The sequence below is a fragment of the Puma concolor genome, chromosome B2 (assembly GCF_028749965.1).
Source record: "Puma concolor isolate L17-30 chromosome B2, mPumCon1.1.hap2, whole genome shotgun sequence".
In the NCBI taxonomy this organism is placed as follows: domain Eukaryota; kingdom Metazoa; phylum Chordata; class Mammalia; order Carnivora; family Felidae; genus Puma; species Puma concolor.
Window position 1 is genome coordinate 148160020 of NC_141671.1, and position 17990 is coordinate 148178009.

At 38.0% G+C, this 17990-nt stretch overlaps 2 protein-coding genes across 3 annotated transcripts in view; one reads left to right on the forward strand and one right to left on the reverse strand.

Annotated features, from left to right (window-relative positions):
- Nucleotides 1-3400, reverse strand: part of PRKN (parkin RBR E3 ubiquitin protein ligase) — a 1357610-nt gene extending 1354210 nt beyond the window's left edge. For both annotated transcript variants that reach the window (XM_086708284.1, XM_086708283.1), the window contains exon 1: nt 3242-3400. In XM_086708284.1, coding sequence (XP_086564410.1) covers nt 3242-3248 — 7 coding nt within the window. In that variant the 5' untranslated portion in view covers nt 3249-3400. The remainder of the gene's footprint in view (nt 1-3241) is intronic.
- Nucleotides 3394-17990, forward strand: part of PACRG (parkin coregulated) — a 509125-nt gene continuing 494528 nt past the window's right edge. Inside the window, exon 1 of the mRNA XM_086708286.1 lies at nt 3394-4001. Coding sequence (XP_086564412.1) covers nt 3846-4001 — 156 coding nt within the window. The 5' untranslated portion in view covers nt 3394-3845. The remainder of the gene's footprint in view (nt 4002-17990) is intronic.

Sequence of the window (17990 nt, forward strand, 5' to 3'; positions counted from 1 at the left end):
CCTGAGAAGGTCAGTCTTGGGGAAGATGTCTTTTTGAAATTCTTCAATCCTGAGGAGCAAGGGCAACGTTTGCTACCTTGTTGTATTGGATAGAAATATAAAATAGGGTGACTTATTTTAGAAAAATTTAGAAATACCTACAAAAATTCGAAATCTACTAATCCTTTGACTAGAAAATCCATCCGGAAATTGTAATAAGATTTTTACTTTACATATTTGCTTACATATACAAATAAAAAGATATGAACACAAACATTTCTGATGATAGCAATCTGTAAACCTAATGAATGCTCATTTATTGAAGAGTATTTGCATAATTTGTGTACATCCACAAAATAAAAGAGTAACAGGAATTACTGTGGGGTGGAGTTGTACAGGCAGACATGTATGTTTTCTAAGAGATATTAAGTTAAACAATGTACAGATGTGACTATGTTCTAATTATTATTTTTTTTAAATCAAAAATCTCTTTAAAGAGTAAGACACTGAATTTGAATTTCAATACTGGCAACATTATTGTATACATATGCGTTCATTTTAATATCTGATACTACTGAAATACCTAAATCCAGTTCCACAGGAGTTAGAATATACCACAAATATCACTACTAAATTTCAATTTTAAACAAAAGGAATTGCTAATTTTTAAAAGGGTGAAATATATTTTTAATCGTGATGCCAAAAATTACATTTTTCTAAGTAGAATTTTCTTAGGCCTTTCAATTCCGTTTTACATTATCTTGATGTCATTCTCCAAACTTCTCAAAGTCATCAACGCCAACTTCAACTAAACTATGTTTCTATGGCTGTCTGGGTCAGGGCATTTAACCTATCAGTCATAATCCAAGTGAGAAATAGGAGTACTTTTGAGACAGTCTCTGTGTCAAGAAGGAATCCTAGGTTTTAAGAATGTAAAAGAAAGTTTAATTCTACTGGCAGTAAGGTAACAGTCAATCTCCTTTATTCCTATTTTACCAAATTACCTCTTTTTGGTTTTCTTCAAAGTAAGCCAAGATTTAAATAAAGTGGAAAAGTACCATTTGTAGTAAAGAAGGTGTAGCAATTAAAGAGAGCATAGGAACGAAAGGGGCAAGTTGTGAGTACCACAATGTCTTTAACAGAAAAAAACAATCCCAGAAATATATTGATGTATATTTTGATCTCCAGCTTATCACTGGGTATAAAAGGCTCTAATACCTTTCCTGGTTCCAAAGTTTGGTCACAGAAACAGGAAACCCATTACTCCATGATATATTTTCAATTGCCTCCACTTTCACTTACCTTCGATACTCCAACACAACCAAATCCAAAATTGGCAATTAAGATTTTTATTAAAATGTGCCCACTGACCGAATTAGGCAATGCAACTAATTGTATAAAATAATTTACTGCATATTGTCCACATGGTTTTTACATGTGAGGGACTTTTCTTGGGAGGGGGCAGGGATTTCACTATTTATGTTGTGATACATATTTGTTTGCACTATGAAAAACCGTATCTGGAGTATGAGAAAAGCATCTTCTAAAATCCACTTTATATTCTCCATGTAATTACAAGTTACTAATAACTGTCTAATCTAATCATCAAATACAAAGATCATACTCTTTCCTTCTGTGTCCCTGGATCCCAAATAAACTAAACCGCCTAAACATAGCTCATCCTAACAAAGTTTTTATATAGTCATTTATTAGATAATAATTTGGATTTAAGTAATGATTTTTAGATCTTAAGTTCTTGTCTTTATATTGCTTTACTATAAATTTGTTTCTTTTAAAAGTATCCATGCACTAGATTAAATTGAATTAAAATAAGATTTGCACAATTGTCTTCAAAATGTAGACTTTTCCCCCTGTAAAATGCTGACATGATGGATTTTGAAAATTTTCTTCTACTTGGTTTTCTGAATCAGTTCAGAGTTGTGTTTACAAGTAGATTTTATGTAGCAGTCACCTAAAAAGGCTCAAAAAAGGTTCATAAAATTTTATATGAAAAATTTCTAAGAAAAATGTCTTAATTGGATGACTTTCAAAAGTCATTCATCAGAAGTCATACGTGCTCGAAAAGTAAGAAAAATTGGACAGCATCCTTAGGTTTTATCATTGCAGCAAAGACAGTGTCAGTTAACTGGCACGATTCTCCCAGCAAGTAGAATGTTTTACATTTTAACATTAATTTCCTAAATAAAAGACTTCAGACGAGCTTATCAGTGCATACAAACTTACATATTTTAAAAATCCACTTCTCATCTTTCTCGACAGACCACTTTTGACTTCAGATGTACTCGTCGTACTCAAAAGTATTTTGTAAGTGGCGCCCATCAAAAATAATCCCCAAAGAGGCTCACCAAATCTTCCATACACAATCTAGAGCAATCTCTGTCATAACAAATCCCCAAATAACAACGGTATCTAATCATACTGTGCATTAACTCTAATTTCAGAGATTACCGCTAAAAAAAAACCAAAAACAAAACCCCCAAACCCAAAACCCACAACTTTGGCTTAACAACCCTGTAAGGGAGAAACTTTGCTAACCTTATACATCACAGTGTTTAAAAACAGTTAGAAGAACCATTTCCAAAGCTTTAATCACCGAAATGCACCTAGGTCACTTTGTGTTGAGTAATAAGAATTCATTCTGAAAAGAATTAATCCTTGTTATTGTTTCCTCTTAATTCTTTCATCTCAGACCTACAATGAGAGATTTAAAAGGAAAGACCGGAGGGAGCAAGACGTTTAAATCCATCCGCAGGGATTTCTTTTGAGCCTAGAGTTTAATGTTTCGCTAGGGTTTCCCCATAGAGAGTCCTACAGACGTTGGGTCCCAATCTGTTCCTAACTGGAAGACAGCTACCAAGGCGCCAGGAGGGACGGATACGCCGGGCGCACGAGAGGGGCCCGCACACCGACCCCCACAGGTCTGGCAGGGCAGTGCGCTCGCTGTGGGAACGCGCGACCCAGCTTCACCTTGGGAGGTGCAGAGGCGCACACCAGGGTCCCCGGAGAAGTTGTCTCCAGCGGGAAGCCTGTCAAACCACGGGCGGGGTGGGGGCTTAGAACACACACACTTATTCTCCTGGTCCTCGGCGGGCACCGGGCAGCCCGCCGCGCGGGCTGAGCAGGGGCGGACACTGCCGCCCTGCCACTGACAGTTGACACCGGAGGACACCCTGGAGGTCCCCGTCCGCCGAGGCCCGGCGGGGCGGCGCAGAGAGGCTGTACCTGGCAGGCACCCACGTACCTATCATGGTCACTGGGCAGGTGGAGACTGCTAGGCACGCAGGAGCCTCCGCGCACACCGGCACCCGCCTGTGCCTCCCACCAGTGTGGCTCCGGGGGTAAGTCTTCCGGCACTTGCCTCCCCTGTGCCCGGCCTTCGGAATGCGCACGCGCCGACGGCGCGCACCAAGGACCTTCTGGGAGTCGTAGTTTTACCGCGTAGTTTCTCCTCACCCCTCCCCTCTCCCTCCGGCCGCCGGCCGCGGTCCGCCGCCGGCCTTCCGCCGCCATTCGGGATTCAGGCCCAGGAAACGTACGTCACGGGGGAACTGGGCCATTCGGCCTTAGTGTTGACGCGTCGCTTAGCAACCGGGAGGCTTACCTTTGGAAGCTTGTTGCAGCTTTTGCCGCGGTCCTTCGCTCTTCCCGCCCCTCCCCTCCCCTCAACTCCCTTCACCTAGGAGCTGCCAAACATCTGGATCAACCTGGGCGCTACGAGGGGTTGAATTTCTACCAGTATCGCGCCTTTTTACATTTTTTTTTTTTCCCGAACTCCTTCTCACATCCGTAAAACCCACTGCTTCTTTTACTACACGTTTTATGAGAACAAGACATTTTCTAGGAAGATGGTGGCAGAAAAAGAGACCCTGAGCTTAAACAAATGCCCAGACAAGATGCCGAAGAGGACCAAGCTGCTGGCACAACAGCCGCTCCCGGTGCACCAGCCTCACTCCCTGGTTTCTGAGGGCTTCACAGTCAAAGCCATGATGAAAAACTCAGTCGTAAGTGATCTTCTTGCATTGAATGCACTCGCTCCGAATCAGGGGACACCAGATTATAGATGCTGGCCGGCCCTGTGATGGATTCTGAATCTCTGTCCTGGGTGGTCTTTGGCAAAACTGGCAATTACTCTGCAGATGGTGCCCACCAGAGTGTGCAGGTCCAGGCTAGGTCGTCAGAAAGGATATCGGGCAAGTGAGGTACTATACCCATTGATAAGCACCTGCCTAATAACTCATGGTTTCTAGACCATCCAAAATTACTCTTAAACTATTTACACGGAAAAAAAAAAAAAAGACCCTCTTTCCCTCTTTGATTCCTAATCTAGCCCCACTCCTCAGCAAAGGACCTTATAGAAGGCGAGTTCTTAGAAATCATAAAGTCTTGCAAAATGTGACGTGCTGACGTGCACCCAGAAACATAAACTCATTAAATCATCTACAATAAGAAATCTCATCAATTCAACCTAAGAAGTTTTAGCATATCCATACATTTACTTTAACAACCCTCTTTCTTACAAAATAATTTCAGCCTGTAAGAGCACTGATAGGCAATTTAATATGAAGTCTATTTCCAGATAGACCTTTTAAATGATAAATTTAAACAATCCAAGCTTCAGTTCAAGTATTTCTATTACTACAATTCATATTTAATTTCTATAATTGCTATAGTAAAAATATTCTCAATACTATTAGGGGAAAGAAAGGGTTTAAAATGCACACAAGTGAATTAGCTACATGCATGAAAGGTTTTAAAAAAACTTTCATACTTGTTAAGCAGCTTTAGATTTGGTATGCTAAGCCAGGTTTTACTACTGACAGACTAAGCAAGCCCCTGTGTAGGAATGAGATATTAATAATAAATGCAGCTTTCAAATTTGTATAATTTACACTCTGGGAGCATCTGACTTATTGTATAGCAGCTCACTATGTTAAATGAATAGTGTTGTTTTCCAGTATCACATTATCTCTTTTATACAAATGTTGGAAACCTAATACCTTATTCCTAAACTGCATCCTTAAAATACATGAACGAAACAGATTACCTCTAGATCCCTAGGTCAGATTGCCATATTAGTACACAAAATGATATTTAGCTTATTGGAATGTGTGTCACTTGATTTACAACAGGTAAAATTCATGAAAGTAGATTAAATAACCTGCCATCTTTTTTACATGTTTTTCCCATGAATAGGTGGTCATGGGAGTCCAGATGATTCATTTATCAGCAATATAGAATACGATCACCATTCAAGCTAATTAATTGTTTTTTCTTCTACACAGTATTTGTAATTATAATCTTGGTCGTTTTTTCTTTTTTATTTTTTTTACATTTTTAAAAAAAAATTATTTTTGAGAGACAGAGAGAGACAGAGCATGAGCAAGGGAGGGTCAGAGAGAGAGAGAGACAGACAGACAGAATCAGAAGCAGGCTCCAGGCTCTGAGCTGTCAGCACAGAGCCTGATGTGGGGCTCAAATCCAAGAACCATGAGATCATGACCTAAGCCAAAGTCTGATGCTCAACCGACTGAGCCACCCAGGCGCCTCGGTCATTTTTTTCAATGTTATATTTTTTCACAGACACATAAAAAATTGGTCATTTTCTCTTTTTTTTCTAAATTTTTATTTATAATCATGTTTATTTTTTAACATAGCCTTATACCTAAAGTCATAGTTCCTGGAAAATTAAGTATTTCAGTATTGCCCAATATAGGAAATATGCTTATAAAACTAAAATAGCAAAAAAAAAATTGATTATGAAGAAGCCTTCTTTATAAACAACCTACATGAGTTAAATATCCTCTTATTTTGCATTTTTAGAGAAAATCTCTTAGTGTTATATCTGTATTTCCATTAAGAGCCTCAGAACAGGATGTGTCATTCTTTCTTTCACTTTATTTAGTGAGAAATTACAATTCATAAATGCAGATATTATCCACATATTCATTCATTCAACCAAAACTCCATCTCTTTTCCTTTTTATTTTATTTATTTATTTATTTTTTTTGCTAAGCTAGGAACATTTGGGATCAGCAAAACAAAGTCCCTGTCCTTCGTCCTCCGAAGAAAACTACCACACAATAATAAAGGCTTGATAAAAGAAAGATACCGTTTATACAAAATAACTTCAGGGGTATAGGAAGTGAAACTTTTCATTTTTATCTCCAATATTTACCTTTCACCATTTCTGTCTTCAGCAATGTGAACCTTTTGGCATTAAAAAGTCAGAATACCCCTCTCTCTTTCTTAAGGTTTATTTCTATTCAGAAAATAACATGCCAGTCTCCAGCTTCTCTTGATTACAACTGCTGTCCAAGTGTGGACACCTATATCGTTTTTCTGGCATTGAGACTTCCCTTCAATTGCCTCTTTCAGAAACTTCCTAATTAAATGAGTCACCATTCCAGTGCTCCTCCACAAAAGATGTATGCAACTGCGCCCCAAAGAGGTCTATGGAGATTCCCAGTGTTTCTTTGAGAACGTTCTAGTAACATAAATATATACACTTGATCATAAACTGATTTGATCAGATGGGCTGTGCAAACAGAAATCCCTATCTGAACAGTCATATTCTCTCTCTCTCTCTCTCTCTCTCTATATATATATATATATATATGAATAAAAAAATTTATAAAGTAATAATAAGCATAAATGGCTAGGTTTTTAAGACCCAATGTCAAATAAGCTTCTTCCTTTACTTCCCTGAAATTATTATTGCATTCTGTTTGAAAACAAGCAATGACAAAATTCCTGAAGTCAGAGACTAATATCAAATTCATCTTGTTATGTGTGCCTAAAAAGAGTGGTAGGAGATACAGAATTTGAAGATTTCATGTTCCATTTTCCCTGTAAAGGCCTTGTTTCATGGTATGTTGGAATCTATAGCCAGAAACCAGTAGTTCAGTGTTGTATTGGTTTAATCTCAAATGACAATAGATGCCTTCTGTGCTAATACACTTTATCATAAATCAAGTTAGGCTATAGGCCCCAGTTATGATGATACAGATTGACTTCAGCTTAAGCTTTATACTGTAGCTTTCCTTTTCAACGGGCATATGTTTTATGTTCAAAGCTTAGGGGAATGGGAGAAATAATTCTTTAATGTTACATATGTAGAGACTTTTATACTTACCAATCATATATTCATTCAACACATAGTGGTAATGGTCAACATTTATACATTATATATTAAGGTATTGACTTGGCTGCTTTAACAGAGACCCAATAACAATAGTTTAACTAAAATGGAAGTTGTTTCTATTGCATAGAAAGGTCCAAGTTTGTTGGGCACTGCTTGTATATCGCTTTGTATCCTGTCGGTTGATGTCCTCGGTCAAGGTGGGGTCACCACCATCAGGGTCAAATCCCTACCCTCAAAAAGAAAGAAAGAAGCAGCAGCAGCAAGCTCCCTTTTGGAGGCCTGGCCCAGGCACCACACCACACTTTCATTCACATCCCACCGGCCAGAATTTGGTCATAGGCCTATACTTTCCCTTTCTACAAAAACCTATGAAGAACAGACCCTTGCAGGAACTCCCAGGCCCCCACACGTTCCATCGGGAAAGGGGCTAAGAAAGCTATATACCTACAAAAGGGCATAATGTAAGAAGAGGCAGGAAGAAATGGAGAGCAAGCAGCTTCATCAGAAATGTGTGTCCCAGAAGTTACACTTGTCACTTCTGCTCAAATCGGTTGCGAAAACTTACTTTTATGACTATATCCAGTTGTAAGAGAGGCTGGGAACTGTAGTCTCTGACTGGTAGCTCTATGTCTAGCTGAAACTTGAGGCATTTTATTACTGTAATAAGGGGAAAAAGGAATAGTAGCAGTGAGCGTGGTAATTAGAAGTGTCCACCGCCTTAGGGTGCCTGGGTGGCTCAGTCAGTTCAGCGTCTGCCTCTTGATCTTGGCTCAGGTCATGATCTCACGGTTCGTGGGTTCGAGTCCTGTGTCAGTCTCTCTCTCCCTCTCTTGGGATTCTCGCTCTCCCTCTCTCTGTCCCCCTCCCTCACCCGCTCTCTCTCTCTCTCTGTCTCTCAAAATAAATAAACTTAAAAAAAAATGTACACCAGCAGTGGTAAATATGTTCTATTGCTAGTGAAGAAAAGGAAATAAACAAGCAAAGTAATTGCAGGACATGTAAATACATGTCCGTCCGTGGTAAGGCTTAGAAATATTTGCTCAGCACGGTGGAAGTACTAACGATGAGGGGACCTCATCACCTTTTGTCTGGGCTTTTACAATATTCATCCAAACTGGTCTCTAGATTCCATCCACCATTTGGTTGTTTGCCTCAAGCGTCCATCAGTATTACGACATTCATCTTCCCAGTAAAGTTCCCCTCTTATCGCTGCTCAGAGAAAACCATGGCACCTCCACCAGACCAGCAAGGTCTTCTGTGATGTAACCTATTCTAAGGTTTACTTTCATCTCCCTCTATTCTCATTTCCTTCCACCAAATTGAACACTAACCTTTCATTGTTGCGATTTCACTTATCGTGTACCCTCTGCTCAAATGCCCTCCTTCCTACATATCTGCACACACACACACACACACACACACACACATACACACACACACACACACACACACACACGTTCCTTCACACATTATGTAACGAATATCTATTGATCACTGTGCCAAATGCTGTTTAGGTGCTGGCAGTTGAGCAGTCTAGAAAAGGCAGAACCCGTGCTGTCAAGGAACTTTTATTTTTGTGGCCAGCTAAAATGCCAACTGCTTCAAGAAGACTTCCTAATTTTCCCTCTTTGTCAACCAAGATGGAAAATTATCCTTTGCTCATTGTTTTCTACTGTGTATGATGGTTATTTTTGGCTCATGTTTTGTCTTCTGTAAATTTCCTTTGAGGGCAGAACCCATGGCTAACTAATTTTTTTCATCCTAACCAGTACCTAATAGTGTACTCACTAAGTATCTGATGAATGAAGGTAAGCAAGTCTACCCTTCTTGTCTCATCTTCTGCCTCTTTCTTATTGCCCTAATTATTATATGTCTTTTTCTTTTTAACCACCCTCCCCTGATTTAGGAACTCAGACGATCTCTTTAAAATTCAGCCAGATCATTGCATTTCTTATCTCAAACACTTCAACATCTCCTCATTCCTAGTGAAAGTTGAAGTTCTTCCCCTTTTGTAAGATCCTAAGTAATCTGGCACTGTTACGCTTTTTAAAAATTCTTTTAATGTTTATTCATTTTTGAGACACACACACATATATGTATATATGTATATGTGTATGTATATATATACACATACACATATACATATATATATTTGGGGAGCCTGGGTGGCTCAGTCGATCTGACCTTAGCTCAGGTTATGATCTTGCAGTTTGTGGGTTTGAGTTCTGCGTCATGCTCTGTTCTGAGAGCTCAGAGCTCTGTCAATGGACACAAATTGTGTCCATATTTTGGCTATTGTAAATAACGCTGCAATGAACATATGGGTATCTATACCTCTTCAAATTATTTTTTTAAATTTTCTTTGGATAAATACCTAGAAATGGAATTGCTGGATCATATGGTAGTTCTAATTTCAATTTTTTGAGAAATCTTCATATTGTTTTCCATAGTGGCTCCACCAACTTACATTCCTAGCAACACTTACAAGGGTTTCCTTTTCTCCAAATCTTCCCTACACTTCTTATATTTTGTCTTTTCAATAAGAGCTGATCTCACAGGTGTTATGAAGTGATATCTCATTCTGGTTTCAACTTGCATTACCCTGATGATTACATATTGAGCATAGAACATTGAACAGCTTTTAGTGCTCCTGCTGGCCATCTATATGTCTTCTTTGGAAATATGTCCATTCAAGTCCTCTGCCCATTTTCTAGTTGGGTTTTCTAATTGTTTTTGATATGAAGTTGCTCAAGTTCTTTATATATTTTGACTATTAGCCCTCCTTATTTCATATATTGTTTGCAAATATCTTCTCCCATTCATAGGTTGCCTTTTCATTTTATTGATGGTTTCCTTTGCTGTCCAAACGCTCCTTGGTTTAATGCAATTCCATTTGTTTATTTTAGCATTTGTTGCCTATACCTAAGAAGACTGGTCCAACAAATATAGGTAAAACCTATGTCAAAGAGCTTACTGCCTATGTTTTCTTTTAGTGGTTTTATGGCTGCAGGTCTCTCATTCAAGTCCTTAATCCATTTTGAATTTATTTTTGTATATGGTACAAGACAGTGGTCCAGTTTCATTCTTTTGCATGTACCTATCCAGTTTTCCCAGACCATTTATTGAAAAGACTACATCTTCTCCATTGTATCTCTTTGCCTTCTTTTTCATAGATTATTTGGCCATATGTGTGTCCATTTATTTCTGGGCTTTCCATTCTGTTCCATTGATTTGTGTGTGTGTGTGTGTGTGTGTGTGTGTGTGTGTGTGTGTGTGTGTGTTTGAGCCACTAGCATACTGTTTTGATTACTGTAGCTTTGTGGTATTATTTTAAATCAGGGAGCATGATACCCCTTGCTTTGTTCTTTCTCACAATTACTTTGGCTATTTGTGACGTTTTGTGGTTTCATACAAATTTTTTGGATTCTTTTTTCTACTTTTGTGAAAAACTTCCATTGGTGTTTTGAGGAGGATTGCACTTATCCATAGATTGCTTTGGGTGCTGTGGGCATTTTAACAGTATTGTTCCAATTTATGAATGTGGTATATCTTTCCATTTATTTGTGTCATCTTCAACTTTTTTTTTCATCAGTGTCTTATAATTTTCAAAGAATATGTCTTTCACCTTTTTGGTTAAATTTATTCCTAGGTATTTTATTCTTTTTTTTTTTTAATGAAGTGCATACATAAGGGTTTTTTTTAATTTTTTTTTAAGTTTATTCATTTTGAGAGAAAGAGTGAGTGTGGTGGGGGCGGGGGGGCAAAGAGAGAGGGAATGAGAGAGAATCCCAAGCAGGCTCTGTGCCAACAGCATGGAGCCCAGCGTGGGGCTTAAATCCACAAACCGTTTGGGCTTGAACCCAAAACCAAGAGTTGACAGCCCAACTGAGTGATCTACCTGGATGCCCTTAGGTATTTTATTCTTTTTGATGCAACTGTACATGGGACTGTTAATTTCTCTTTTTGATGGCTTATTCTTAGTGTATAAAAATATGACTGATTTCTGTTAATTTTGTATCTTGCAACTTTATTGAATTCATTTATTAGTTCTAATAGTTTTTTGGTGGAGTCTTTAGGATCTTCTATATATAGTATCATGTTATCTGTAATTTCATTTTCCTTATCAATTTGGATGTCTTTTATTTCTTTCTTTTGCCTAATTCCTCTGGCTAGGACTTCCAATATTAAAAATGGTGAAAAAAAAAAAAGTCGACATCTTTGTCTTGTTTGTGATGTTATAGGAAAAGCTTTCAGCCTTCCACCATTGAATATGATGTTAGCTGTAGGTTTGTCATATATATGGCTTCTAATTATGTTGGGGTACATTCCTTCTTTTCTTACTTTGTTGAGAGTTTTTTAATCATAGGTGGTTGTTGAATTTTGTCAAATTCTTTTTCTGAATCTATTGAGATGATGACATGATTTTTGTTCTTAGTTTTGTTAATGTGGTTTCTCAGGGTGATTAATTTGTGGATGTTAAATCATCCATGCACTGCTGCAATAAATCCCACTTGACTGTGGTATATGATCCTTTTAACACATTGTTGCATTCAGTTTGCTAATATTTTGTTGAGGATTTTTGCATCTATATTCACCAGGGATATATTAGCCTAAAATTGTCTTTCTTTTTGTGGTGTCTTTCTCTGGTTTTGGTGTCAGAGTTATGCTGGTTTTGTAAAAATGAGTTTGGAAGTATTCCTTTCTCCTTAATTTTTTTTAAGTTTTATTTATCTTTTTGAGAGAGAGAGAGAACATGTGCATGAGCAGGAGAGGGGCAGAGAGAGGAGGAGAGAGACAATCCCAAGCAGCCCCACAGTGTCAGTGTAGAGCCCGATGAGCGGCTTGAAGTCACAAACTGTGAGATCATGACCTGAGCTGAAATCAGAAGTCAGGCACTTGAAGCTGTCTGGTCCTGGACATACATACATACATACATACATACATACATACATACATACATACATACATTTATTTATTTATTTATTTATTTATTTATTTATTTATTTACTTACTTATTTATTTATGAGAGTTTTTGAATTAGTCAATTGTATTACTTGCAGTCTATCAATATTTTCTAAAATGTCTTTCAATGTTTATTTAATTTTGAGAGAGACAGAGACAGAGAGCAAATTGGGGAGGGGCAAAGAGAGAAGGAGACACAGAATCTGAAGCAGCTCCAGGCTCTGAGCTGTCAGCACAGAACTCTTTGTGGGGCTAGAAACTACGAACCGTGAGATCATGAGCTGAGCTGAGGTCAGATGCTTATCCTACTGAGCCACTCAGGTGCCCCAGTCTATTAATATTTTCTATTTCTTTGTGACTCAGTCTTGGAAGATAGTGTGTTTCTAGAAATTTATCTACTTCTTCTAGATTTTCCAGTTTGTTGATATAATTCCAATTTGTTTTGATCCCTTTGTGTTTCATGGTGTCGATGGTAACTTGTCTTTCATTCGTGATTTTATTTGGGTCCTCTTTTTTTATTGATGAGTCTGGCTAGAGGTTTATTAATTTTGTTTATCTTTTCAAAGAACCAGCTGTTAGTTTCATTGATCTTTTTTCTATTGTCCTTTCAGTGTCTACTTCATTCATTTCCACTCTGATCTTTATTATTTCCTTTCTTCTACTAACTTCTGGCTTTGTCCTTTTTCTGTTTCCTTTGGGTGTAAAAGTTAGGTTGTTATTTGTTATTTTTCTTGTTCTCTTGAACTAGTTCTGTGTTGCTATGAACTTCCCTCTTAGAACTGTTTCACTGCATCTCCTAGATGTTAGAAAATTGCGTTTCCATTTCCATTTGTCTCAGGGTATTTTGTGATGTTATCTTTGATTTCTTCATTACCCTATTGGTTGCATAACAACATAGTGGTTAGCCTCATGTGTTGGTGAGTGAGTGTGTGTGTGCGTTTTCCAGTTTTCTTCTTGTAATTGATTTCTAGTTTCACACCATCGTGTTCAGAAAAGATGCTTGATATAATTTCAGTCTTCTTAAATTTAGTGAGACCTGCATTGTGGCCTAACATGCAATCTGTTCTGGAGACTGTTCCATGCACACTTGAAAAGAATGTGTTAGGGGTGCCGGGGTGGCTCAGTCGGTTGAGCGTCCGACTTTGGCTCAGGTCATGATCTCGCAGTCTGTGAGTTTGAGCCCCGCATCGGGCCCTGTGCTGACAGCTCAGAGCCTAGAACCTGCTTCTGATTCTGTCTCCCTCTCTCTCTGCCCCTCCCCTGCTCATGCTCTGTTTCTCTCACTCTCAAAAATGAATAAATGTTAAAAAAAAAAAAAAAGAATATGTGAAACCTCTGGAACCCATTCATGATACACATTAGAAATGGATGGAAACGGGGCGCCTGGGTGGCGCAGTCGGTTAAGCGTCCGACTTCAACCAGGTCACGATCTCACGGTCCGTGAATTCGAGCCCCGCGTCGGGCTCTGGGCTGATGGCTCAGAGCCTGGAGCCTGTTTCCGATTCTGTGTCTCCCTCTCTCTCTGCCCCTCGCCCGTTCATGCTGTGTCTCTCTCTGTCCCAAAAATAAATAAACGTTGAAAAAAAAAAAAAAGAAATGGATGAAAACATCTAATGTCATAGTTCTCAGGTTGCAAATTGAAATCACCAGGGGAACTTAAAAAAAATACTGATTCCTCAGCCTCACCCTCCAAGATTCTGATTTAATTTTTCTTATTCTTCTGGGGTTGATTTAATTAGTCTTTAATAATGGTTCAGAACATTTGGGAGGATACTATTAAGGAAAGATCTCAAAAAACTATTTTCCATATAACTTTTCTTGAAGACGTTTACTAGGCAATATTCTATTTCCCACTATTGCATTATTCTTGTTGGTTGGTTTGTTTGTAATTATACATAATACCCAGATATTTTAGAGAAATATTTAGCCAGTGTAACACAATTTTAAGTATTTTAATTTGGTAATATGTTTAGAAACTGTTGATACTGATCTCCCCCATTAATTCATATCCAGAATGTTGATTTTAATTTTTATCTTTATACCAGTTTAATCTTCCAGAGGACATTTTAATACTATGCAAACTGAGTATAGAAAATAATCAAATAGGTATGTTGGGGCACCTGGGTGGCTCAGTCGGTTAAGCATCTGATTCTTTGTTTCAGCTCAGGTCATGGCCTCATGGTTAGTGGGGTCATGCCCAATATCTGGCTCTGTGTTGACAGCCCAGAGCCTGCTTGGATTCTCTCTCTCCCTCTCTTTCTGCCCCTCCTCTGCTTGCTCTCCTTCATAAATAAACGTTCTAAAAATAAATAAAATAGGCATATATTTATCTAGATTTAATAAATAATGGTGTTTTGTTATAACATCGTATTCTTTTAAATAAATTTCTGATCTTATAGAAAAATAAACAAATCCTTACTAGAAGAGCTACCTCCTCCTTCCTTTTCCATCCTTCTATTCTTCCGTTCCCGGAAGTAACTGGGATCCTATAGTTTATATATATCATTCCCAAATAATGTAGTGCATATACATGCATCCATACATTTTATGGCAATGTGTATGTGTATATATATAATTAAAACTTAGGTATTGTTCTTCAGGTGACCTTTATACCTGGGCTAGTCTGTTACAGGGCATGTTTCTCCACTGCCTTTTAGCTCATATTCAATTCACAAATAGGGGAATGATATCAGTGTAAGTAGGAGGTTCATACGTTTTTGCCCCATGTTGTTAAAATTTTATGCCACCAAGTAAGAGCAGCTGAGTGAAAAGTATACTAGCACAACCGAACACAGCATATCAACAGAGTAATTCAAAGTGATGCAGAAAGTATCATTCCTCCTGTTCCCCTTGCATACTTGCTCTTAAAAGTGTTGGAGTGTTACCCTACTTTGTAAATCCTTACAACATCTCCTGTCATCATTTTCTTTAAAAGAACAGCAGTATATTTACTGCAGTATTTCACTTCCAAAGGTTAAGAATTAACTGTGCTGATAACTTTTTATTAGAATGATTATTAAGTGCTCTGGTTACAAAATTGCATAGGTTTTTATGGGCTTTTAAACATTATTTTTCCCATACACCTTGTTATTTTTAATGAGTGATTTTGCAGAACAGGTAGATTTTCAGGAATGCATGTCCTGTGATAGCAGGAACACTTGGAGGAAATTTGCTTACCTGCTGTATCATATTCCCATTGCATGAATGAGCCAGTGTGTTTATTCATTCTCTTACTGAGGGACTGTTAGGTTTCTACATTTCAATACTGCATCATTCTGTAGAGTTTATTATGCACCTGTGCCAAAGTTCACCTCAGGTGGATTGCTGAATAATGAGGTGTAGCTTCAACTTTAGTAGAGTTTGTCAAATTTCTTTCCAGAGTAATATGTGCATATTTATACTGTCAGCAGCAGCTAATGAGAACTCTTGTTTCCTAAATCCTAATCATCATCGGTGGTATCAGACAAAATTGTACTAATCCTCAGGGTATGAAATGATACCTTGTTTTAATTTTGCATTTCTCTTATAGTCATATGAGTTTTTTTCCATAGTTTTTTAATCAGGTAAGTTTCTTCCTCTGTGCTATATTTATTACTAGTGTTTGCCCATTTTTTCTATTGGGTTGTCCTTTTCTTATTATTGCATAGGTATTCTTTATAGTTGTATACTCTGGATATGCATATTTTCTGGATATGGACTCAAGATATTTTCTAGTTTGTGACTTGTCTTCATAGTTTTTTTTTCTTTGATGTATAGAAATTTTAAATTTAATTTTAAGCAATTATAGTTATCTTTTTTATGTTATCTCTTTAGTTATCTCTTTTTGTGATTTGTGTATTTCCTGATTAGTTTCAGAAATGTTTTTTTCATCCTGATATGTTAAGTTTTCTTGAACATGTTTTCTTCTTATGATGTTCCACAGATTATTAATTATTCAGTCACTAATTCATTTTTTTTCAATATATGAAATTTATTGTCAAATTGGTTTCCATACAACACCCAGTGCTCATCTCAAAAGGTGCCCTCCTCAATACCCATCACCCACCCTCCTCTCCCTCCCACCCCCCATCAACCCTCAGTTGTTCTCAGTTTTTAATGGTCTCTTATGCTTTGGCTCTCTCCCACTCTAACCTCTTTTTTTTTTTCCTTCCCCTCCCCCATGGGTTTCTGTTAAGTTTCTCAAGATCCACATAAGAGTGAAACCATATGGTATCTGTCTTTCTCTGTATGGCTTATTTCACTTAGCATCACACTCTCCAGTTCCATCCACGTTGCTACAAAAGGCCATATTTCATTCTTTCTCATTGCCACGTAGTATTCCATTGTGTATATTAACCACAATTTCTTTATCCATTCATCAGTTGATGGACATTTAGGCTCTTTCCACAATTTGGCTATTGTTGAGAGTGCTACTAATTCATTTTTTAAGATGAGAGTTAAGGCTTTAATTTGGTCTGTTCCAAATGGAGAGCCATCCATTCAGTCCCGTTTATAAATAGTAACTGTGGACTCTCTATTCCTTCTTATTGGTCGATTTATCTATCTCTGAGCCAGTATCATACTGTCTTAATTGTTGTAGCTTTAAAAATCTTGATATTTGGTAAGGTGAGTTTCACCAATTTGTTATCATCCTCTTTGACATTCTTGGTCTCTTACCATCTATAGGGATTTTAGGATAAGTTGTCAAGTTTCATGAAAATCTTTTTGGGATTTTGACTAGAACTGTATTGAAAGCATAGGATAACTGGAGGACAATAGCAATATATCCTTAATTTACTAAGGGTTTTTCTTTTATATAATTGTTGAAATTTATCGAAGATAGTTTCTGTATCTTTGAAATGATCATAAGGGTTTTTATAACTATTTTAATGTTAATTTAATGTTAATTTATGCATAGATGATATTGTAATATTACATCATCCTTATATTCTTGCATGTGATTTAATCATGATGTGTTTAGCTTTTAAAAATGAATATTAGTCATTGGCATCTCTTTTGCTTATCAGGGAGCAAGGTTTTTCCCAGTGACCCACCACAATCCTGTATCTTATCACCCCAAACTAGGCATTAATGTTAAGGTGGCATCTTAGGTCTGGCTGCTGTGATAAAATACCACAGACTGGGTGGCTTAAACAACACAATTTATTTCTCCTAGTTCTGGAGGCTTGGAAGTCCAAGATCAAGGTGCTGGCCAATTCAGTTCCCGGGGAGGGCTTCCTTCCTGGTTGCAGATAGTGTGACTCATGGCTGTGTCCTTATGTCCTTTCCTTACTCAGTGCAAGCACATAGAGACTCTTACTTTTCATTGAAAACTGCTAATTCCATGGTGCCTGGGTGGCTCAGTTGGTTGAGTGTCCAACTTCAGCTCAGGTCATGATCTCTCAGTTCATGAGTTCGAGCCCCCCACGGGGCTCTGTGCTGACAGCTCAGGGCCTGGAGCCTGCATCAGATTCTGTGTCTCCCTCTCTCTCTGCCCCTACCCCCACTTGTGCGCTCTTTGTCTCTCTCTCTCAAAAATAAACATTAAAAAAAATTTTTTAGGGGTGCCTGGTTGGCTCAGTCTGTTAAGTGTCTGACTTCAGCTCAGGCCATGATCTTACTACTTGTGTGGGTTTGAGCCCGGTGTCGGGCTCTGTGCTGACAGCTCAGAGCCTGGAGCCTGTTTCCGATTCTGTGTCTCCCTCTCTCTCTGCCCCTCTCCTGTTCACACTCTGTCTCTTTCTCTCAAAAATAAATGAACTTAATTTTTTTTTACATTTTTTTAAACTGCTAATTCCATCCCATAGGCCCTACCTACCCTCATGATCTCATCTACCCTAATTACCTCCCAAAGGCCTGATCTCCGAAAACTATCCCCTTGGGGTTAGGGCTTCAACATGCATATTTT